At 38.0% G+C, this 25998-nt stretch overlaps 1 protein-coding gene across 3 annotated transcripts in view; it reads right to left on the reverse strand.

Moving 5' to 3' along the window:
• Positions 1-24344, reverse strand: part of myripb (myosin VIIA and Rab interacting protein b) — a 114804-nt gene extending 90460 nt beyond the window's left edge. For all 3 annotated transcript variants that reach the window (XM_032552233.1, XM_032552234.1, XM_032552232.1), the window contains exons 1-2: positions 23621-24344; positions 9656-9879 (exon numbers count right to left, since the gene is read on the reverse strand). In XM_032552233.1, the coding sequence (XP_032408124.1) occupies positions 9656-9765 (110 nt within the window). In that variant the 5' untranslated portion in view covers positions 9766-9879; positions 23621-24344. The remainder of the gene's footprint in view (positions 1-9655; positions 9880-23620) is intronic.
• Between the last annotated feature and the right edge of the window lie 1654 nt (positions 24345-25998).

Consider the following 25998-nt stretch of genomic DNA (forward strand, 5'->3'; position numbering starts at 1 on the left):
AGAATCATGCCAATGAATGAGTGAACTCTGGCCACAACCAACCTCTGAAGTGCACAAAAATACTTTCTTATTAGTGTTAGATTTATAAGGCGGTAATAAGTAAACAGTCTGAAAAGCGCAGCAATGAGCATTATGCAAGATTACAGAAAAATCCTGTTTCACAACATGTCAGTATTGAATAATCTGATGTTGTTTTAGGGAACATAACGTTACCCTGGTAGGTAATTTTTTTATGGTCTCCCATGAAATTATGCTTTTTTTTATCTGACAATGTGGCAACAGCAACAACAAGGTTGCTTCTACTTGTTATGTGCAAAAACACAAAGGCACTGCCAGCACACACACCTCCACATCAAAAACAATCCACATCAACATGACTCAGACAAATAACCCACATCAATAACGCAATGTGCTAATCCCAACCGGGGAGAAACCGCAGCCAAGCGAACACAACTGCCTCAACAACAGCCAGACTAAAATTAACGACATGAAAACCCAATTCAGTGACTACATGCCGCGAGAAATATTCCACATTCACAACAAAGATAGAGGTAGATGAGGTAGTCACCCATGTAAAGCAGTTGCTCTACAGTGACGCGTTACATTCAGGCATTCACTGGTTACTCATGTTTAAAAACTGAGCGGTATCTGGTGACAGGATGGTTTTGTAGCTGCTCCAGCCCATAATAGATGTAAGGTGAATACACCGGATTTCACACGGTTTTCAACAAGTTTCTTCAGAATGCCTTTGCCGGACTCTTAGATTAAGCTAAAGCAACCTTATTGGTATCCTGAATCTTTTAATATGCGAATGTTTCTATGACTCTGAAGTATATTCAAAAAAGATGTCTGTCGAAGTAACTACTAAATCTAATTAAATTTACCACTTCATGAGAGCACAATCTGCACACAGAAATACGCAATGAAATTGTGAGAATTTTAAAAAAAATTTATTTGTGTATTAATTTATGTTTCGGTGTTCAGATGAGTGTCCATGTTGTCCCGGCTACCCCTTGATTGTTTACACCTGTCCATTGTTTCCCCTGATTGCCTCCCCGTGTATTTAAACCCACTTGTGTCTCTTGTTCCCTGTTGGATCCTTGTCGTGTCAGTGTCTTTTGTCAACAGTCTTATGTCATTTCTCGAATACCAGTTGCTACCAGAGTCAGAGCTATTGTCGCTGCTCACCTGTGCTGCCTGGATTCATCATTAAAAACCTTAATTTCCCACAATACTTGGGTCCTGCCACTTCTATCCTCACCACCTGCAAAACCACAATTCATGACAGAAATCAATCCAGTCATATTGACTGACATACATTCAGATTCAATCCAGTAGTCAAATTCAATTTGTTTGCCAAAGAAGTTTTTTTTTAAAGAAATTCAACCAGCTGCATCAAGTCATTATTTTGGAAAGGAACAACTCGTTATTGAAGCCTCGCCCTGCTAAGACAGTGAACCTCGCAGTAAAGCATTTTGCTAATTTGCTAATTGTGTTAGTAAGTTATATTTTAGCCAAACTTCACCCCTGGTGTCTGTTTTCATAATCCTGCTTTTACTGAAATGTCTCTGTGCAGCTCAGGGCTGTCTATAAGGAGCAGGATGACTGTCGGGAAATTCAGGAGGCTTCCCAGTCGATCTGTTCCATCGGTGGCATTGCTGCGCAGCCGTTTTTAAGTGAGGGGTCAGAATGGCTCAGTCTGATATCTTACATACCAGCGGCTCCTCACAATTTAAAAAAGAAACAAAGAAAGAGGAGAGGATTAAATTAACCAACATACCAAAAAGAAATAAGAAAGAGATGGGTGTTGCAGAAAAACTTGACATCCATTGTGTTCAGGGCACACAAAAAATTAAAGGCAACCCACCAGCAATGTTGCACCAAATGTGCCTAAATAATTTAACTGCTTGATTAATTAAAATCCATCCACTGGCTGGCCAGAAAAAGGCACACATTTCTTTATTAGAAAAGAAAACAATGTAGGAGAAAGCCTGTGTTCAAGGTAAACAAGAAAATATCTAAATTTACAGACATACATAATTGCCCTGTCCTGTTGGTTTCATTAATATACATGTTCTTCTTTTTTTTTATCAGGTCAAGAAAAATTACAAATAAAGTCAGTAAATGACTTCCTGTGTGTTCAGCGCTTATCTTAAGTTGATTTTTATACTGTATTTGTTTTCTAACACAATGAATTCTATAAAGTCGATCATTGTCGCTGTTAAGTAGCAGACAGGGGCAATGTCAGCTGAGGTCATGGAGTTATAAATGAAGGACTGCATAAAGCCAGTAGGAGGGAAAGATGGAGAAGGAGATACAGGAGAGGAAAAAGGAGATAAAAGAGGAAGTGGGATTGGCTTGGACTTACAGCTTCCCTTAGAATCATATTAACTTCTTAAGAACAAAGGATTGTGGTCCGAACCTCAGCTTTTCAACACCTGAGAACAGTTTTAAAATATATTATCTTCCCTTATCGGGCTCCACAATGGCATAGTTTCCAGCTCAGTTGCCTTCAAAAAATGCTGTGTTTTTATACTGTAAATAAAGCTCTTTTGCCTGAAAATTGTGTTTCCACTTTTGTCTGTTGTGTGGATCTGACCAAAATGCCCTTTCAAACCAACCTCCAGGACAGAATTTCATCTCCAACCTGTACCTTGTAACCACTTGTTTAGGGCTGCATATAAAATAAGATCAAACCTAATATGCTGCAATTGCTCCAGCATGCATGCACCAAAGGTAAAATTAGATAATTTATACAATAAGTAGACTATTTGCCATCCATGTGGCAACTAAACTGGAGGAAACCCCTGAAACCCCTGTACGAGTTAGCAGCAATATTTCAGGCAAATCCTTACCACACTCTCCAGTTTGCTCATCAGAGTAGAAAAAAATAGCTTCTGAAAAATAAACTTGTACTGGTAAAACCAGAACAAGAATGAATTTGGGTTGAAGAAATAATAAGTAGCATAGTCGGATCCTTTTATGCTTGCTAACTATTCATCAGTGTGTGATGTCTGGGTCTTTTTATCGCACCACATTATCTGCCTGCAGCAGAAAATTTCCTCTTAAAATTATCAAATGCTAAACTAACACACACTCTGTGATTTAAGGCACAGCAAAGTCCTGATAAGTAGTAATTTAAAATATATTTGGCCACTAGCTTTCATCCATAGCAGAGTGCAGAAAGCGGCTAAATACCCTATTAAGTGTCCATTATATTATTCTGCTTAAAAGAAAAAAATATATATATTCCTACTTTAATCCATATTTGTCATGAGAGATTATTTGTGTATTTTGTAATATATGTTAGAATATTGATTTGGATGTCCCAAACAAAATCCATGCAAAGCATTGTGGGTAACATGAGTAAAGGAGAGAGACTGGTGGCGTCTTGTATACGAGTGAGGAATTTCAAATGAAGCTTTCAAATGAGTCTACATGCCTCCTAAACTTAAGTAGTAATTATTGTGTTAAAGTCTGCTATATAGACAATATTTATTGCCTTGTTCTTCAGAATGCTAATGTGCCGACAACATGATTCTAGATCTACGCTGGTTTCCAGTCAAAGCACTAGCACTGGTACTGTTGAAGACATCACCATCAATTAATGCTGGTAAACCTGCATGTTAACATAGAACCCACCACAATGGATTATGGTACAAAGTAGATATGTTGTACACTGGGAAGAAAGGAATAATGCATTTCTGTTCAACACAATGGGGCCATTTAATAACCTGCAAAGCCGGACTGGACGAGTTATTAGATTTCTGGAATTTCCCACAACAGGCACTAGTAGCGGTCAACAGTTCACTCGTCTGGCAAATCCACCTCAGGAAAGCACACATTTTAAAACCACTTGACGTTAACTGACTTCTGTATTTTTACAAATAAATCATTTGTAAAAGGTGGCTCTTCATTAAAATCTGCAATGAAAGAACACAATCTTCAGAGTCCAGTTTCTTTCTCAGCAGGTCAAATTGTCCCTTTATAGTGTTCATTAAAAAAAAAAAGACAAGACGTCAGTGAAGTCTCAAGGGAGCGTTAATATTCTTTCACTGCTCGGGCTCCGCATTTCACTTACACCCTTTTCACTGATTCATATGAATACCAAGCAGTTTGTCTCTTATCTTGGCTCAAAATGAATACAATTCTGGAAGCTGTCCACTTATCTAAAAAGCTGTGTGTCTGTGCTTGAGTCATCTGCAGATGAAGAATAAACACTGACGGAAATAGAGGTCACTCTGTCCCTGACAAAGTGACATCCTATGCTGCTGTTCGCAAAATGCCCCTGACCTCCCAGGGCGATTCCTGCGGCGTGTACCTGCCTGTCTCCCACATCATGCTAAGCTACAGTAAATGAATGGGGCATAAAATGGGAGAAGAAAGAAGGTAAAGCTGCTAGATCCAAGAAATATTAAATCTCTCCTTGTACAAAAATGCACATACCTTGGACTTGAAATGGAAAAAAGTCAGTATATATGGTAAATTATCTGAATAAAACTCCAGGTGGCGCTCTGAACAGTGTACTCACTTTGTTATTCGTATCACTTTCATTGAGAACAAAATGTAAACTCACTCCGTTCAGTTTTTCATGCTGATATAGTCCAACACTGCATTTAACAGCTTATTTGTCCTGTAAAGCTTTTTCTTTTCTTCATTCCTAACCCGGTGACACTCCAATTTCACCCTGGCTCGTAAAACACGCCACAATTTTCCCCCGTTGTTGCAAACTTGGCAAATTCAACACAGACCTTTGTACCACCACAGTGTAAACAATAAATCTTCCTGCTGAAAGGCGGCATTGTTGACCATCTCACCATAACAGCAACATACTCTATTTAATGCTTCTTACTTGGAATAAATGCATCCAGTTGTGCTGCACCTTGTAGGTGCAGCCATGTTAACAAATTTCACTGGACATCACATTGTCCAAGAAACTATTGTGATAAGCAATAATATTGGGATATTGAGACCTTTTTCAAGTAATATATTAGTAATGGCATAAAAATGCAAGTTTGCCCTCTGAGAGACCCAACTTTAATTTTGTAAATAATATAATAATGATAACATCCTCTGCTGTCACGTCAACCAACAAAAATAAAAGGGAAATAAAAAAAACACACACACACAACTGAAACCATAAATAAAATGTATCAGTGTTTCTGTAAACAAAGTCATCAGAATGGAAACTGAGGTTATTTTGATTTGTTGATTTGTTGATTAATTGATTAATTGAATATTGCGACACGCTTAGCTGCTCCTGCTAAGCCCCTGGTGAAGACATATAAAAATTAGTGCTGTCAGTCGATTTAAAAAATGTAATCAGATTAATCACACTATAGTGCTGTGATCAATCACTATGCCTAACTTTGCAAGTTTGTAACCAATTAAAATGCAATTGGTTGCACTGTGCAATTGGCAACCAATTTTGTAATTGGTGGCAAAAAAACCCCTCAGTATCTGACTTTTTTTTTCTTTGAAGTAGAAAGCAGGTAATGTAGTCTCCCAGCATTAACTTAGGACAATTCACTCCACTACACATGCATACAGGTAGTAGCAAACATGTTCAGGGGACAACTGACAGAGACATTTTATTTTCTAGTTCTTGGGTTCCCCACTCCTTTCAGATGCCTGATTAATCTGCATCATGATGATGCATATGATGAATCATATGCATTAATACATTACATTTGATAGCCCTAGTTATTAACTAAATATATGGATAAATGTACAAAAGCATTTATAAGAACAAAGTGAGTCATCATTTAGCCAAGAAACATCTTTTCTCTTTAAATTCTTGTCTGGAAAAGGCAAAACTGCATTCCTGAGCTTGGACTTAATCCACACTAATAAAGTGGGAGCGACTGTGGAGTTAGCCACAAAGCATTGCTTAGTTTTCAATCCCCACACTCAGAAGGACGGTTGAATAAGAGCGTATGGAGAAACCATTTATGGAAAAAAGAATTAGAATTAGAATTACTTTATTCATCCCAGCAGGGAAATTATTTAATTTATTAATTTATTATTATTATTTAATTTAGCTAATTACACTAATTAGCTAAATGTAGCTTGTCTATAAATAGGTTCCAATTCATGTTTATGCTGCTTCTTAACAAAAAAGGAGATTAAAACTACTTTTAGGACTCAAATTTCTGCAATCTTTGACACGTTAGCCATGACATGAAAACCTGGAAACAGCACATAAACACACCTGATGCGTCAGGCACAACATCAACTTAAGATACTACAGTAAAGCAACTATTTAGCAAGAAAAATAGTGCACTGGGATCTGTCACCGCAAGCTAGGGGAGGAGTTAGACAAGTGAATGTTATTAAATGAAAACACACTTCTTCTGTTTTCCACATAGCTTTCATTGAAATGCTGCATCCTTGAGAAGATACGGACAGAGAGACAGATGGATGAACAAATACAGACAGTTCATATAATTCAATTTGTTTGAGGCACTTTGTTTTTAAGTAAACTCAACAGAAACAGTATCAGATATCTCATCAGCCAAAGAACAAATTGATTTGCAGAGCATGGACAAAACCTGCAGAAAACAAAATCAGTTCTCTTCTCAGTTCATAGAAAGACAGTCATAAACTAAATTGGTCTGGAGGTTTTTTGTATTATTATTATCATTCATGTACACTAAGTACATGCAAAATATTATTAATTTTACAAACTAAAGTACAAAAGTACAGAGACCTCAAGATGTGGTTGTCCTCATTAAGTCACATAACAAAAGCTGCACAAATTCCTCTAAAACAGCCAAACAGCCATCATTGTCCTTTCCTTTGCATATTTACGACATTTTATATGCTGACATTTTAACTAAATATTGAATTATACAGTGCAGAGATGAATTAAAACAAGGCATATAAAGTATTAAAATATAGGTCAAAGTCATAAAACGTGCCAGAGTTGTTCCTGAATTTACACCAGGAACAACTCTGTACAGCTTGCTGGAATAAAGAAAATAAAACAAAGCCAAATCTGTCTTGAATTTAAAATAATGGGTAGGTATGTTGCATACATAAGAGGAATATACATAATAAGTTTTCAAATGGGGAGAGTTACCAATTAATGATGATATTTTGAACTTAGATACTTTTTTCATTTTTTTACTGATTACACTAATGGCAATACAGTTTTAGTTTGCATCTATATTAAAGCTCGTGTAATTTCAAGTACAGGGGCTTATTAAGCAGTTGAAAACAATTTATGTTAAATATTTTTTTACACTGATTTTAATAACTTTAACATAATGTTGAACTGGGACCTTATAAGGATGAAAAGCTGCTAAAAACATATGCACACAAGAGAAATGAATAGAAATTCATTGTTTTCCTGATTTTACGTGTGCCATGAAGTAGAAACGCAATGATATGAATCAGGAATAGCAACATTATTATTGATATTTAACATAGTAGCAAACAAAAATGTCATTTTTCCTATTATGGGACTGAGTCTATCATATCAGTGGCTGAGTAACACACAGTCAAACCCAGCAGCGGAACTGAAGCAATCTGTCAATTTGAATCTAATATCCATTAGGAAAAGCTGCTTTGGATAGGAGAACAAAAACAACATGGATTCAAATGCTGATGGCTTTTATAAACAACCGCTGGCATATAAATCACTGCTATCCAGCTCATCTTCTTTCAGCAAAAAAGCGGTAATAACAGCCTAAGCGACATAAATTATTTCTGATCATTCATGACAGCTTGGTGGGGAAACATTTTACAGCCTAGTAATTTAGGAATACAACATCTTCGCTTTGAAACTGTTTCTGGGAAAATAAGATGTGTTTCATGCATGCTCCGCATACTGATGCTTGGATTCTGCTCTGTGATGTAACTTTGTTATGCTCCTCAGAGTTTAGCTGAGATGTTTAGTACTCCAATTGAAGCAGTCTAATCACTTGTGGCATCCACTCAGGAACAGTAAACCACTGATTTGTTACGTCTCCATAACAAAATAGCTCGAGTTTAGGCCAAGTCAGGGAATATTTGTGCCTCCAAAATTATATGTTACAGCCACATATAAAAAGCTGATAAAAACATATTTTGTTAGGATACTAGATGCAATGAAACTGTGCAACATAAATTACCCAGAGTCTAGATTCTTTTGGCAATATCCACACAGTAATAAAACCAAACCAGTTTGGTAAGCAGGCACTAAAGGACAGGAGGAGAGGGGAATGATATGGACCAGAACATCTGGCAGGTTATGTATGAATCAGTAAGGTCTCCGTTGTATTATATGGCCAAAGGCTTTGAGATACGGATAAAAGATTGTTGAGAAAAGAGAAAAGAAATAGACAATTATATAAAGCTGTTGATGTCTTTTTCAAAGCTTTCTCAGGTTGCAGAGAGGTAATTATAATTATTGCTGAAACTGTAGCCAGAGTAAAGATAATCAAAGCAAAAGAGCATTTGAAACCATGTCCTGGGGTTCCCCCAGTGTCTCACTTTGATTATGATCACTGAAAAATCCTGAAAGTGTATTCATGCATGCCAGTGCCAACTTTGGAAGCGGTGATACTTACAATTTGAACAGGTAGCATTTCAAGACCAGTAAAGTTTTAATTATACCACTCGTACACAGCAAAGTATTTTAATTGGGGTGCCAGAGATGAGCTGAAGTGACTGGAGCTTCTTTTATCTGTATGGAGGATACAGTAGTACAGTCCTGCCCAACCCCCACATGATCCTGGACACTTCCACTCGGATTTTAGACGGAATGCTGTAATAATTGTAATAACATAATACATCTGCAACAGGCTTTGGGTCCTTCTTATGGAGGCCAAAAACACAGGCAGGATAAAGGTACGATCATGTAGTTGATGTTGAGAGATGGAAAGAATTACAACAGAGAACACAATGGCATCAACACGTAGCAGCGTTTACGAGAAGTAAGCAGGGACTAAAGAGGGATCAAACAAACCGGGTACTGAGTACTGAGAATGGCGATTACATAAGAATGCATCTGCATACTCACTCTGAAACAGCAGTGAGAAAACATAAAATGAGGGAGGCCAGTTCAAGATAACACAGAATAAACACAGATAAGGTTCAGAAAAAAAACAACCACCAAATCTAGGACAATAGTTGAAATCTCTTGCAATAAAAATGGTCTTTGGAGGCAGACGCTCACACTGTGGAAGAGTGAGCAGAAGCATAACTGACCCATTTGTTTGAGACTTTACTCCCATATTTTCATAAAATGTCGTGGTCTCATTGCAATAAAACAATACTTGTGTACATCTGGTAATTCAAGTAAATAAGATCAAATAAAGTAGAATGCCTTAAAAAAGGTTCTAAAATGACATGCAATAAAGGATGTTATGATAAGCACTTCCAACCAGAAAATTATACAACATAACAGTATCATTTTAAGAAGGTTTAGTGGTATACTAGCCCAAATGACCCAGTAGTCTATTTGCAGGATATTGCTTCTTTTACCAAAGCAGTGTTAAATCTGTTATAATGGAAGAACACTACCACATAAGCCCGCTGATCGTCACTTTATCTGGTCATTTTCACTCACAGTTGGCTGACATCTCTCCTCTATCAGCTCATGTCAAATCATCCTCTAAGTGTCAAATGTGGAAAAGAGAAAAAAAAAACAGGCAGGAGAATGTCATCTCACCTCAGCCTCTCCTCTTCCTTCTTCCTCAGCTTCATGTCACGCTGAACCACTTTCAGCACATGCTCTGCCTCGTCATCTGTTAGGCCCGTCAGGTCCAGCTTGCGTCCCATCGTCCCTGGCCTCGCCACACTGAGCTGCTGCTGGTCAAAGAGGGGAGGAAAAGGAGGACGAGGCGGAGGAGAGTCACAGGTGTTGGTGCTCAGGGGGCCGAGGCTGGGACAACCCTGTGGACAGGCAAAGGAAACAACGAAACAATTTTTTTTAAAACTGTCTGTGAATTTGGCAAACTAATTTACTCCTCATTAAATAAAGAAATTAGGACGTTACCACTTAGAAAGAATCAGGACACTTCTTTTTTTAGATATATCCTATATATAACAAAAAGCGTGCAAATTATTCTGCAATGCCTGCTTTTCTGACTTGTGAACGAGATTAGTGTTGCCAGTTTTTGCCTGCAGGATCCATTTTCTTCCCAGAGCTGATGAAGACTGTCTGGAAGGATTTCTTCCCTTAATGTGATCCTTGAAACTGTTCTGGACGGAACATTGGACCTATTAAACGTGTCCACTGAAGCTCCTTTGGCTACAAGTTACCATTTCATGAATGTTATGAGAGCATTTCATTAGTCTCTGGCTTAAATACCAGCCTGCAAATCACCATACTATAAAGTTCTATAAAATGCAATTATGTTAGATAAAATTGGCATTTGCCAAATTATCCTAAAAGTGGATTCTTCCTAATACATTTGGTTGCAGATAATTCTATTAAAATGTCCAACAAGGAAATTTAAAGAGCTTCTTCTGTGTTTTATTTAATAGAGTATGATACACACTCTGTTAATGATACTCCCCTCCGTAATAAAGCAGATTATAAAGCAGGGCACAGATTAGGTCAGAACGAGATAATCATATAATTAATAGGATAATATCTTCGAAAGGGTGGCGTCCACAACTCATTAAACTTTTAATCTGAAAACATTTTTTTGAGATGTAAAAACGCTTTTTCCCCCTAACAAATTTCTTCTGTTTTTACTTTGTTGACACACATACATGTTTTAGATAATCAAAACAAATGTAATATCTGGCAAACACCAAAATGGTGTTTTGAAATGATGATTTTATTTATTAAGGGAAAAGAGCAAATCAAACTAAGCTTGGTTGCAATAATTACAATGAAATATGCCCGATGACTCGAAATAAGAGTTTAACGTTGCTGTGGAAGAATTTTGACCCACTCTTCTTTGCAGGATTGCAGTTGTTCAAGCATTATTGTAGGATCATGTGACAACATCTCTAATAGATTTTAGTGCAGAACTTAACTAGGACTAGGATTTTTGCTTGAAAATCTTTCTATTTAGTTGTTCTCATTTGCTTGGGTGCATTTCTCAAATCTTTCTCGACATTTGCAAAACACCATGGATCAATTGCAAAAGCCAATTTCTCTCTCAAAATCCTTAGTTCATCTCTCAGAAGTGTATATCTGTGCCGATGAACATGTCAGGCTCAGAACGACAAGTTGGCGTTTCGATTGCTTTCTCGTGTTGTCAGCATAACAGTGACTCCGGAGAGATGTTTTGATGACATGTGTTGTAAGTTGTAATACATTTTGATCGCGACATAAGCAATTGAAAATGTGGGATAAAGCAGAGGATTGTACTGCTTGGATGTACAAAAGCCTTGGCAACTTGCTCAAAGGAACGAGGAACTCCTTTTTGAATGTGCACAAGTGGCACAATTATATGAAGATTGAACACGTAGTTTTGAAAATTTGAATTCTGTTCTGACAAATGCAAAGTCAGTAAATTCTGAACTGTGACTAGGTGGAGTCCACTAAAACATCACTTGCTGTTCCTCTCTGATCCACTAGAGGCCTCGTTTTCGTTTAACTTGATTACAAATGGTAGTTGTTTTCAAAAACAGCGAGCAATCGATTTGGGTCAGAAGTGGAAACTTGGATCTACTGTTGTGATGCTAACCACTACTAGCAACACAAATAAAACCATATTTCTCAACATTCAATGGACTGAAATACTAAAAGAGTGTGTGCTCAAAGACTGTTCGGTACTGTGAAGTTTAATGTGATCAAGCTTTTGGAAGGGTGAATGCAAACATGTTTTTTCTTGCAGCTGTGAAGATGTTTAATACATCTTGCAGCCATATTGGGTATTGAACTCAGCGACTTTTCCAAATCTCTATCCTAACTTCAGCATGGAGTCCGTTTGATTTTGTAGCTCAGAAAATTGACACAGAACAAACTGAAAACTGCACTAGCATAATCTCACTTGAGGTTTTTATGGGGCAACATTTTATTGTGGGGACGAGGCAGCAGATTATGTTTCTACATTTTTTGTAGCGCAACCACTTTGATTTCAAGGAGCTATAGTATCCGATGTAAATGACCCTCTAGCATGTTTGGAGAACGATGGACAACTTATTGTGGAGCAGAGGGATTTATGGCCGACTGTAGGTCTGGCTGGTTGAATCGATTGAGTGGAGATACGTGGATGATGTTATAGACTGGAAAACCTTCCACTGATGACAGGATGACAAGTACACATATATATAGAATGTACGTCAACAAGTAAGAGACTGCAGTATTTTTCTTTTTGACCATCTTTTATGGTTGGAAATCTAATCCCAGCTGGATGTTCTAGCAGGTTAGCCATATAGAGGAGAAAGAAATGGGTTTACCAGCCATGGGACAGCACAAGAGTTGGCTACCATGTAGACTGAATATACAGTATATACATATATATTTTTTTTTTTAATAAAAAAAAAATTCCAAACAACTTTGGAAAACAATTTCAGTCGCTCTGTTCAATACTCCCGTTCCTCACTTCCGACGTCCATCAAGGCGCCTCGAATGATTAAGTGTCACCATTGCAAAGGGTTAATAGCTTGGGTCTTGCAGAACTGATCTGATCGTTTCCATAGCAATGAGCAGAAGCAAGACATTCCCCCAGAACTTCAGTGAGCTCATTGTACCTATGATCTCAACTATGACATGCGGTCCTACATCAAAGAACTTCTGAGGTTATGAATGCGTGTATCTCAGGACATCAGTTCATATCCAACTAGCTCTTCGAATCGAAACACTGTGTTTTACAAGTATTTTCAGTATGGAAAAGATGTTTGTCGGCTTGTTTTTTCCCCTGAGTTTTGGAGTGGGATATGTGGTTACAACAGGGATGAGGAAGGTTTTTGACAAACTGCTTCCTGGTAGCACTGTAGATAGAAGTAGCGTTCAGGAGGAGAGGACGTCATCTGAGTACGATCTTTTTGACGCTTTTCTTTTTGAACCTTCCAAGACTGGGGAGCAAACCTCCCCGGCTGGGGAAGTTTGCTCCCCAGCTGAGGAAGTTTGCTACTCTGGTTACGATAGTTTTGATTCTTATCTGTTTGATCCATCCCCGGCTCAGAACCAAACATCCCTGGCTGGGGAATTTCAGACAGCTGAATCTGAAAGATCAACTTCTGCCATGAAGAAGACGACAATTGAAGACACTACCTATGAAGACAGCGCTGTCCAGACCACTGTCGCAGGGAACGATCTGGCCAATCTTCCCGAAGAGCAAACTTCTGCGGCTGCAGAAGTTTCTGCGGCTGCAGAAGTTTGCTGTGAAAAGGAGACAGCTGAGTCTGAAAGTTCAACTTCTGCCATGAAGAAGACAACATTTGAAGACACTACACATGAAGACAGCGCTGTCCAGACCACTGTCGCAGGGAACGATCTGGCCAATCTTCCCGAAGAGCAAACTTCTGCGGCTGCAGAAGTTTCTGCGGCTGCAGAAGTTTGCTGTGAAAAGGAGACAGCTGAGTCTGAAAGCTCAACTTCTGCCATGAAGAAGACAACATTTGAAGACACTACACATGAAGACAGCGCTGTCCAGACCACTGTCGCAGGGAACGATCTGGCCAATCTTCCCGAAGAGCAAACTTCTGCGGCTGCAGAAGTTTGCTGTGAAAAGGAGACAGCTGAGTCGGAAATATCAACTTCTGACATGAAGAAGACAACATTTGAAGACACTACACATGAAGAGTCCGCTGTCCAGACCACCGTTGCAGGGAACGATCTGGCCAGTCTTCCCGAAGAGCAAATTTTGGGAAGATTGACGGTTGCAGATGTTTGCTGTGAAAAGGAGACTATTGAGTGTGAAAACTTTTTTGCTTTGACCAAGATGGCAATTGAAGACAGTAGCCATGAGCAAACTTCCCCGACTGAGGAAAATATGTTTTCTCACAAAAACAAAGACAACATATGGGAGCCATTTTTGTTAATGTTTCTTAGTTTGTGTTTATTTTGCCTTCCCTGGGTTATTATGTACTATGGTGGTTTTTTCCTGTTTTTATTTGTTATATATTCTTCCTGTGGACTTGCTTATTTATTGGGATCATAAAGCCAAGTATTGAGAGCTTAACTTTAAATTTAATTACACTGTTAAATTTTCTGTTTCAGTTTAAATTCAAAAATACTTTATTGATCCCAAAGAAAATTAAATGTTATAGCTCATCAAGATTCTTCCAAGAGCCATTGAAGATGGCTGTCAACAGGAAAGATCTCCTGAAGCGGTCAGTACCACACTGAACCTGAAGAAGCCTCTGACTGAGGATGGATGCTCTTCCCTTCCAAAACAGCCTTTCGAAGAGGATGGTCAAGGATTGTCCACAATTTTCTTGATCCTATGAAGAATCCTTCTCTGCATTATCATCTCCAGAGGTTCCACGGACATCCCCAGAAGAGAACAAGAACAGAACCAGCCTTCTTTATCAGGCTGGTTCTGCCAGGGATCTTTTTAGATCCTTGGCTGATGCTGCCCCAACAGATGGCGCTCTCAACAACAGACTTATAGAACAGTTGTCCCCAACCCCCGGGCCGTGGGCCGGTACCGGTCCACGCGCCGCGATAGTCGGACCAACTCAATCAACATGTTGAAAATGCCCGATTTTAGATCGGAGCAGTCCCAACGTTCTACGTAACGCACCACACAGCAGGATGATCGGTTACGATTATCGCAAGCCACATTCAGAACGTTCTAAGATTGACGTAAGGAAAAAATCGGGGCAAATAAATTAAAATGGTGCCATGTGAACTAAACTTTAGCGGGCACATGCAGAAGCCTGTCTGACGGTTCACCCTCCCCGCACCCATCCTACCGGGCGGCAGTAAAAATGCCAAGCCTTGACCGGTCCGCAGTGATAAAAAGGTTGGGGACTACTGTTATAGAAGATTTGCAGCATCTTGCTGCAAAGCTTGAAGGATCTTAGCTCCCTCCAGAAACCCAGTCTGCTCTGTCCCTTCTCATAGACGCTTCACTGTTGCGTCTCCTGTCCAGACTGTTGTCCAGTTGAACACCGAAGTGTTTATATTCCTCAAACACCTAAACTTCTTCTCCCATGATGGAAACAGGGTTTGATCTGATCCTGTTCATTCTGATATCAACAATCATCTTCTTTGTTGGAAGAACATTTGAACTTGTTCATAATAATAATAACAACAATAAAAAGTTGAAGTAGCAATAATAATAATGAATAACAACATTAGTATTGATATACTAATAATAATACAAATGTTTTAATATTAGTATATTAATACAAATATTTAAAATCATTGTTATTACTACTACAAATTTTTATTGTTATTGTTATTAATAATATTAATAGTAAAATAATGCTAATATTAGTATTAATATACTATCATATACAGTATATATATAATGATTGATATATATATATATATATATATATATATATATATATATATATATATATATATATATACATATATATACATATATATACACAGTATATATATATAAATTATATATTTTTTTATTAAAAAAATTTTATAACATTTTTTAATAAACTTTTTATAAAAATTTTTATAAAAAAATTATATATTATATATATAAATTATATTTATATATATAAATATAATATATATATATATTTATTTATATATATATTTATATATATAAATTATATATATATTAAATATATATATATAATTAGTATATATTATTAGTATATATATATATATAAATTATATATTTTTTTATAATTATATAAAAATATATATAATTATATATATATTAAATATATATATATATAATTAATATATATTATTAGTATATATAATTAGTATATAGTGACTGTGCAGGTATATATATATATATATATATATATATATATATATATATATATATATATATATATATATATATATATATATATATATATATATATATACCTGCACAGTCACTTCATGATTTATCAATGGAACCAGTGACATTCTCACAATGCTCTGACAGGATTTTTATTTGATATATCAAATTATCATTTTGTGCGTACTCAAGTTATCTTATCTCGTCTGTCTTCATTTGATAAAATGCAACATTTAAGTTTAGTTAAAAAGCAAAAACATAAAAGAGAGAAATATGTTTATGAGCACTGTAAATCCCTTGTTTGAAATTGGTTTCAGCAAGATTGCTAAATTTAAGATTACAGTGCTTTTAATAACTTTTTGAATAAATGACACTTAAGAAAAAATAGATCTCTTTTACCAGAGTAAAGCCAAAGCCCCAATCTGAAACAAAACCCTTAATTTAGTCATGGTAGATGCTGGAAACTAATGACACTGAACCAACTTCTTAACATCCATAAACAAAGATGTGCTGTTCCTTCTTATTTCTTTGTTGTAATTTATGTACTAAGTCTAAATGAGATGTTTAACAAATACGTAACTCCTCTTCTATGACAATAACTAGATTTGATGTAGATTTTCTTGCAATATTGGAAGCAGGTTTTAATTTAGCTCTTGGATTATGCATGCTTTAGCAGTATCCGTTGGCTGCAAGCAAAAAAATAAATAAAAAAATAAATCACACCTTTGAAGCTGTTTGCCATTTTGGGTGAGAAGATCTGATTTTCTCCAGCAACAGCACAAAGCTGAAGTCTGTCTTCTGTCAACACAGACAAATATTGAAGCTACACAATATCAAGTAGTGTTTTGTCCAGCAAAATAAAGCCCATGGTTTTACTGAGCGCGTTTGCCCTGGTTCCATTCACTTCTCCAGGTTCTCGCAGGACTCACTTCACTGCAGACTCCAGTTGAATTTAACAGCGTTACCAAGAAAAACAAGCCTGAGCTGCTGCTTCTGGCTTCACAAAGCCTGAATGAAACCTTTGACTCCGTTTTATCCTTAAACGCATCTCAGTCAGACGTGCTTCAGTCGTTTTACCAGTGGGATAATTCTCAATGCCATAAGCAGACGTGCAGGAATGTAGAGGTGAAAAAGAGGCTTATGTCACATTCGGCGGTGGCGGAGAATGACGTCTAAATCTGGCAGTCTCACAGATCTGTTATCAAACAGCGTGAATAGGCTGCAGACTGACGCCTTGCCATTCACACATGCTCCTTATTCAGCTGCTGCAATAAGACACCTAAATCCTCGTCCCTGCTAAAGCTTTCCAGCCTGAAACAGAGTGACACTTAATTCAAAAGATGAATGAATCCCGACATGTGTGAATATGCGAAGTCAAGTGTCACCGTGTGCCCCCACAGTTTGCAACCTGCACTTGTTCAAGTAGTTCTGTAATTATATTTGCATGACGGAAAGCTAAACCTTGGGGAATAGAAGCTGAGTATATTTACCACTCACACATTTGTTTTTGCTTTAAAAATGACTTTTTATCCATTCATGCATTCATTACGTTTAATGGAGCCCTCATAAGCCCAGAGGCAGGTAACATCTCTGCTGTAATATATATTATCATAAACATTCAAGCAACAGCACTTATGAGCCTTGACTGTTCAATACACTGACATCCTGTGATGAATTTAAACTCCACCTGAAAACTCAGAGCTTAGAAACAATCACCACAACATTATTGAGACAACTTAGACTTAAAAATATGTCAGGAACTGGATATTGCAATCTTAAAAACCAGGACGCATTTTATAACCTCGAGCTTTCTGTTGGTAGTCAGCGGCTTATGTAATAAAGAGCCTTACTTGTGACACTTAATGTGAACGTTTATACATATTGAAACGAGACTATTTGTCTGTCTATTTATTTCTAATGTTGGGGATCGTTGCCACCTTAGCAACTTCATTACAAGAAATTCTCTTTGCAAAACATATCCAACACTCTGTGGATTCAGTCTTATCTTTTCATTCACTTTCTATACCAGCTTCTCCTTGCAGGGTCACAGGAGGGCTGGCTCCCATTTCCAGCACTCATTGGGCAAGAGGTACACCTAGGACGGGTTACCAGTTCGTCACAGGGCAACATACAGAAAGGGACCAAATCACATAACAGTCATGTTTTGAAACTGTGGGATAGAGAAACCATGTAAGTATGGGAAGAACTCCATGAGGAAAGGCCCTTGGCCAATATTCAAACCCAGGCGCTTCCTTCTGCAAAGCAGCGGAACAACCAACTGTGCCACTGTGACAAACGTTTGATAAGTAATTGCAGTTTTTAAGACTATTTCTTACTCTTTATCACTTAGTGCATTTATCTTCATCCAGCTTCCTGGATGCCTCATGAGATTCAATCAAGAATCTATCACTCCTTACATCTACAACAATCCAAAACTACTGACCTCACATGAAAAATGGTCTTGGTCAAAACTTAGGTTGTAACCGTCAACGTTCATGTGACAGAAAGTTGAGTTATCCTACAAAGAATCATTCTCCCAGCTGTCAAATCTGAAGGACCTATGCGTCAAAATGTATTTACAACCTAATCTCAGCATGAACATTCTCAAAAGATCATGATCCTGCTCTCCTATCACCTTCAAATCAATGCTCCAACACCAACAGAGACTGTGCTGTCTTGATTTGTCAAATCTAAAGGAAGGAGTGATGGATACGCCATGACAGCACCATCATTACTGTATAACTGCAAGGCATTTATTTAGGTCTTCTATATCGTGCGTGGTGTGAAAGAATGGTGACTGAGCTCCAGTCATGTCTGAACTAAAAGTTGCAGTCATCCATGCACTTTATACATAGATATTACGGACATGGTAGGAGAGGTTACAGGGTGTTTTAAGCTGCACATGGTTGACCGCACACTGACCCATAGGACTGTCCCTGCTGCACATGATAAAAAAATCATAAAATGCAGGTGGAGTATAAAAAGTGATGTGCCTTTCACACAACAACAGCGTAGATGAGTGATTAGTGCTGAAGCAGAGGAGAAGATTGCAACTCATTCAAACAAAAAAAATTCTTGTTGCATAATAAGGAATCATTGAACGTGTACACGCCTTCTTCCCAGTTTGCAAAGTTGTTTTAATCAACAAACTTCCAAAATGGCCAAAACATCACCACAGCTTTGTTTTTATGCACAGATTTTAGACATATTTGGTTAGCCATTGTTCTGCATATAAAACATTAAACTTTTAATTTACAATTTAAGAAAACATTAGTTTTCTAGAAAGGCAGGTGACAAGGCAATTAATTTTCAGTAAATATAGCTGTTGAAAACTAGTAGTGTCATGATGTCTGTGTAAAATATACTTTCCAGGCGCATTTTACAGGAAAATCAAGTAACTATGTTACCTTCAGTTGTCATAAAAATGAAGAATATTTGAAACATAACCTAAAAGAAATTTGACTTTGCAAATTGACCCCTTCAAATTGGCCTCTATCTCTTCAAGAAGCTCCTGCTCAAGCAAGGAATCTGACTTTAGTTTCACACGCAAACAGTGTTCACGCGTTAAGCATGAATATAGCAGTGCTGGTTCATTGCTCAAAGTGAAAGGAATAATGAAGAAGGAAACTTTCAACAGTTTGAACGGTTTGAACTGAAGCATTTTATGTGTGCAACATTCCCAAGCACACATAAAACTGGATAAAACATTAAGCTTTTTTAACAACCCAGACATTAACCTTTATTAGCAATGCATAAGCTAGGCCACTGCAAATGCTGGAAAGATGGAAAGATGGACTGGAATTATGCCAAGATCTTCCTCATTCTTGGTTTCTTTCCTTGCAAATGAGCAACATTCATTCAGACATCAGAGGGTTTGTATGTAAGCCTGTATGGATTGTTTTGATCCTTTGTGGATCTAAAAAAGATCCACAATAAATCCAGGAACTTTAAAAATGCATTTTCACCTGCAGTATCTGGAATCTAACCTGGAAGAGGCAGATAATTTCAAAAATATAATATTACAGTTAGTAATTTTACACCACTAATTAGCTTACCAGTTGAGAAGCGCCATATGTTCCAGGTTTAGTGTCGAACTTTATTTTTAGATTTGCGAAAAGGAAAAAAAAAGCTGCAGCAAAGAGAAACGTGTTAATTTGTCACAAATTTGTTTGGTAAGATTTTTCAAAAATGTAAACAGCTCGAGTGTTTTTCAGAAGCTCAGATACTGCATACAAAGACACTCTAATATTTCACATACAACTTCATCTGTAACTTTCTGGCTCAACCAGTCACTGTGTCTGATAGAGAATACAAAAAGACAAGGTTGGGCATTTGGTTCGCACTTTGATTGGCACTACACGAACGTCCACCAGTGTAATACTTTCAAGCTACAAAAGCAACACCTTCAAACTGACACTCTCACTTAAAGGGACAGGTAGTATCTGGAAAAATAGGTCAAACTGCTACATCTCTCCTAGAGAGTGGAACTGTGAGTTTTGTTGCTTTTTTTTTCTGCACAAGTCACTCTCAATACTTCTTCTATATGCAGCAAAATGAACTTATGAACTCAGGTGTACCCAATTAAAACCCACAAATAAATCTTACCCGACGCCACCCTGCAGAGCACTTGGCTCTGCTGTGATCTGTCACCTCAGAGAGCCGACAGACGATGGACAAACTGAGAACAAGGCCCTGCTGGAGCACTAAAAGGGCAGATGCAGCCAAGCGCAAAATTAACTGCTTGTTTTAGACCCTCTCCATTGTGTTGGCTTTTTTTCACAGCACGTGAGAAAGAGCTTGATACTGACTCCAGATAAATCCTTATTTGGATGGTGAGCACAATAAAAAAGGCTGACAATGAGTTGAGGTGTGAGGGTGGATTTAAAAAAAAATGCATCAGATTTGTTCTCTATTGTGATTGAAATTATTGGGAAAGCTCTCCATCAATACTTTGCAATTAGGAATGCACCAAACAGATCTGTGATTGAAGCGAGGTTTCCAGTTTGATCCTGCTGAAAGATGACAGGCAACACTCAAGAATCCAATTTTCTTCCAGTCAGTGGATGCATCATGATTGATTTGCTGTTGGAGCTGGCAAAAGCCTCAGGAACTTTTTACTCTTTTTACTCTGAAAAACTGTACAGATATTGAGCTTTATCAAATAAGACTAATTAAAAATAATCAATGTAAGGGTTAGATTCTTTATCTTTATCTTTTCATTGAGCAATTTCTATCAGAAAAGGAGAAGCATTTTGAATTCCTTTTGTTGCGAATCAAGACTTAAACAATTCAGCTTGAGATTGTCAAAAAAAATTACTGATAGAATCAAGAATTAAATATATTACAATCAAACTGCATCATCATGGAAGACCCACAACGTGACACTATTCCTTCGTCTGGTGCACAATGTCACCTTCAGTAAGTTGACTAGCTTAGACTTATCTACAGACTCAAACTATGACTTTGAAGAGAATATTATTTCCTCCTGAATGCCTGACTGTTGTCATGAATTGTCATTCGGAAAATAATGACACTATTAATGCAAAGTTACATTAAAAGTCAATTAAAAGTGCAATCTTTGCATTATTTGGACAATGACGACCTTTTTAAAACAAAGCTCTATTAAAATTTGCTGTAAAAATCCATTAAAAGTGTCAATTTGGAATAAACGTGTCATCATTTACCGAAAGATGCTTCATGACAGCAGCCATAAACATTCAAGAAGACTCCTTCATGTTCGTGACAGGCGTTACGTCATATTTATGACAGTGTCATGTCAGTCTTATGCACACTCCTTCACATAAAGCTTCACATTAGAATATGTCAGTGTACGAGGACAGGCTTAAGAAAATTTTATTTCAGTGATTGAGTGAAAACATCTGCTGTTTTCTGAAACAGAATTGACTCTCAAAGCACTAGAAAGAGGATGTCATGTCTAATTCTGAGTGATTAAAATAAGAGGATATAGAAGAAAGATAAAGTCAAGTTGTAGAACTAGCCTTGATCCACCGGTTTTCAGCATCAGAACCACCACAATAGGGCTGAATGCCAACATAATTGGCTGTTTACTCTGATGCAACACAGTCACACAAGTGCTATTCACCTAGTTACTGTCAAACCAGACTTGCTCATTGCATTTCCAGACAGACAGGTGTGATTCTGGACTCCAAAACACATCTCCACTGCAGTGTCGGTGTGCTCTACACTACTGCATCTGACTATTTTCATTACACTTGTCAACATAAGGCTTGGAGGCAAATCTATGGACTCAGAAACCATTTGAAGCTCTCTGAAGGCCAGTTTTTTGGTAAATCTGAGGGTTACATGCAGAGAGTTTGAGATCTCTGTGCATTATGTGCTTACCCCGCTCTAGGATTGCGTAATGTTTGCCCACCTTGTAGTTGAGTTACTGTCATTCCTAACAGCTTCCACTATGTTAGAAAACATCTTACAGTTGATAAAGGAAAATTTAGCAGTGAGGCAATTTCGCAACTTGACAAACTGCACAGTAAAATACTAGAATTGACTAAAATTCACTAAAAGCAAGTTATTCCTTCACAAATGTTCGTAGAACTAGTCTGCAGACCTGGAGATGGAAATTATTTCTATGGATGAGTTAATGCCGTGTAAAAGGTCGGTGTGTATTTTTGCCCCAAAGATGCTGCTGTTGGTCAAGATGACACTAAAAATTACCAGCAGAGTGCCCAGAAAATGAAAAATAACATTGGAGTTAATGTTTCACTCTGAGCTAATAATAAAGGTACTTTATCTCATGTAACATAAAAAAAAAAACTTGCAGTAACATCTGACAGAAGGTAAATCAAGTATCATCCAAATATTAGAAAGTAGGTGCTTTCAAATTCTCCTCTCAGGGAGAGTGTTTGATCATTTATCACTTTTTGACACCTGCCTGCTGAACCACATCAATCACCACCCAGCCTATCGACGCAGAGCTACAGAGGAAGCTGCTGCATCCGCCTGGGAAGATGCCCTCACATTCTCCAGCACCCGTCAGACACATGCACGAGGAGTCACACTCTCACCCGAGGTGTTAAAATGGAAACAGTGGAGGACTGGGTACGACTGCGTAATCGTGCATGATGTGAGTAAGTGTTGGAGCATGAGCATTTAAAAACGGAGGAATTCATTCAAATTTGTGGGGCGAATGCTCTCTTCCTGCATTCCAAGATGGTCCTCCCTGCTGTCAACAGGTGTGAAGTCAACAATGAAACACACACACACACACACGCCAACAAAACAACGTACAATATAGCATGGCGAGCCAAGCTGAGATTTTCAGCCTGCATTCCTAGGGGAGGGGGTTAAAGTTTCTTTCCCTTACAATGCTCCCGAGACTAAAACATGACTTTACTTCCACTGGCTTCGGCTCAGTGAGGGGCAATCGCTTTACTTTATTCAAAAAGATGACTCACACTCTGCGCCTCCAGGACCCGGTTTTTGGTTTTCCCTCCCAGCATCATGAACCTGTCAGACACCTGCTCGTTTTAACCCCTGCGTGACGACATCAATTCTCCGTTTCTTTCTTTTGAAGGAACCGCCTATACTCATCTAACCCTGCCACGTTAGCTGTAACTGGATGATAACAGCTGTGCAAAATCTTGCAGGAGACAGTGTCGGTTCTCGCAGGAGACTAAAGCATTATTCTCCTCCTCGCGACGTCTAAGCATGCACTGTAAACAAGCCAATCTAAAAAAGAATTTAAAAAAAGAAAAAACGAATGCTGGTGTGTTTCCTGCCTGCTCGTTGCATCGTTCACAGCCTGTTTGCGGTGAGGAATCACTTACAGGGGATCAGCGGGAGCCGAATGACCGCCAGTCACAGCCTCCTTATTCCAGATACTGACCAAGAGACGCGGAGGGATGCGAGCGTAAACTTCCGCGACACCTGTCAGCCTGTCTCCCGGTTACTTTTTTTCCTCCTCTCTGCACCAGCTCGACTGGTCGGCTTATTGTCCCCCCCTTAAAGCACGCCAGGCACCGGTGAATGGGTGATCACGGGGTTTGTATTAGAGGAGGATGGAGGAGGAGGGAGGGTGCACGGCGTTACGAGGTGAGCGACCAGGCGCCCAACCTTGATTTCTTCCTGGTGCTCATGAACACTGATCGCGATGGAGCTGCGGATGAGGAAGGATTTAGTGATTGGAAATCTGCGCCGTTTCATTCAGGTTCCGTGACTGGCCGATCTGATATTAAATGCAGTATTCTCCTCTGCTGGCACCTGGGTATCCTGCACTCCAGTCTGCCTCATGTTCCTGCAGGAGGAGTAGAGAGGAGGAGGAGGTGGAGGAGGAGGTGGAGGAGGTTCTCTGAGCTGGCTGGATGCTTCATTCACAAAGCCATTCAATGCAGTCAAATCACAGAGAGGCAAGAAAAGTTTGGTTTTGGTGTAAGCAATCCCTCAACCTCAACCTAAAGCAATGGGCAAAGTTATTTGCATTCAAGTTTGTTTCTCAATTACATAAATAAATAAAAACATGATATGAAAATGTAGGCGTATGAATTTTGGAGAACATAAGTCAGCTTCTATTTTCGTTCAATTAAGAATGTGTGAAACTGTTCATGTCTAACTCTAAACAATGACAAAATTAATTATTTTTGAAATCAAGCCCTTCTTAGCGTTTTACATGTTTTAGCTTGTATTTTCATGGCTTGCCTTTACCAACAGGATGCAATACAGTTAAAAGTGATGAGTTCAAAGTCTTTGGGATTTGGAAGACCTCCTTGCCATCACCCTAATCTTCAACTCTCTCTAAAGATTCTTTGCCAGATTCAAGTCGGGACTCTGACTGGGCCACTCCAACAAATCAATATTACTTCCAGTCAGAAGAAATATCTTGGTAAAAACAAAGGGATGCTTGAAACCCAAATCTACCTGTAGATATGCTCATTTTTTGACTTGTGTGCAATTTTGGCAATTTTAAGTGGGATTTAATGTGGGGGTGCACTAATATACACCTCATAGTTGTAATAACATTTAAAAGCTATTTTTTCCCCTTCAGTTTTATTACAATCTATTACTTGAATTTTTGTCAAAATTGATATGAAATATATATATATTTGTCCAAATATGTTACAGAAACAGAAGCTTTCATAAGCTTTCCCTTTTTAATGTAATTAGTTTTGGGCTTACTCACAGTTTCACTAAACTGCATTAATGCATCAAAATGTTATTTTGATAACACTTTCAGTCTATGCAAGTCCATTTATTGTTGTTTAATAAAACTATATAGTATATACAGATGGAGGACAATTAAGTATTATGAACTGTGGTAAAAAATAAAAAATACATTTTCTCAGGGGAGAAACTTTATGCTCACAAACGACAGGTCACTATAATTAGACCTGGACTTATTTTAGTGTTGTTGCGACTCTGCTACAGCTATAGTCTGTCCCTGAAGCAGGAACTGTATTGCATCTTGTTTCATCCCTTGAAGGAAGGTGCAATACAGACTTCAACCCTTTTAGCATATCAGTGTTTTCATCATTTTCTGGTGGATGAGGACAAAACCAGCATTTTAACATATTTATTTCATCCTCATTTTTCAATTTTACTGCATAGAAGTAAAAAAAAAAAGGAAAGTGCTCCTTCCAACATTTTTCTTGACTTGTTCTGCATTCCCACTAAGTGAGTCCACATCTGACTGTTTCTGTCAAGAAAATGAGGTTGTCTGTTTATCAACTAGAACCAATGACGTTCTCCAGTTTCACACGGCGCTTGGGCTGCCATATATGGCCATGCAACCCTATTTTTGAGAGCCATGGCTCCAAATGCTGCTTTTATTTACGTGTTTTGAAGAAACTCTGGTGGGACAAATTGTCATTCACTAATATTTTACACTTGTAGGATGTTTAGATTTTCTGGCTCTAATATATATTTGTTCTTTTACTGACAGTCAGAGCAACAAATACTTATAGAAAGTTACAAGATCAGCTGTATCACTGTGCAGTGGGCTGGCAAAGCACCACAGCTGGTCAAAGAAAGAAAGAAAGAAAAAAAGGCTCTCCGTTCTCTTTATTAGTGCACTTACTTCCCTTCAAAACTGCTGACTCTGACGCACAGCAAAAAACACTTTCTGGGCTATTTGCCCTCCATGGTAAGATTTTGCAAAATAAGTAGTCCATCCAATGCTGCAATTACTTTATAGAGCATTTAAATCATCAGG

The sequence above is a fragment of the Xiphophorus hellerii genome, chromosome 21, assembly GCF_003331165.1.
Source record: "Xiphophorus hellerii strain 12219 chromosome 21, Xiphophorus_hellerii-4.1, whole genome shotgun sequence".
Taxonomy (NCBI): Eukaryota; Metazoa; Chordata; class Actinopteri; order Cyprinodontiformes; family Poeciliidae; genus Xiphophorus; species Xiphophorus hellerii.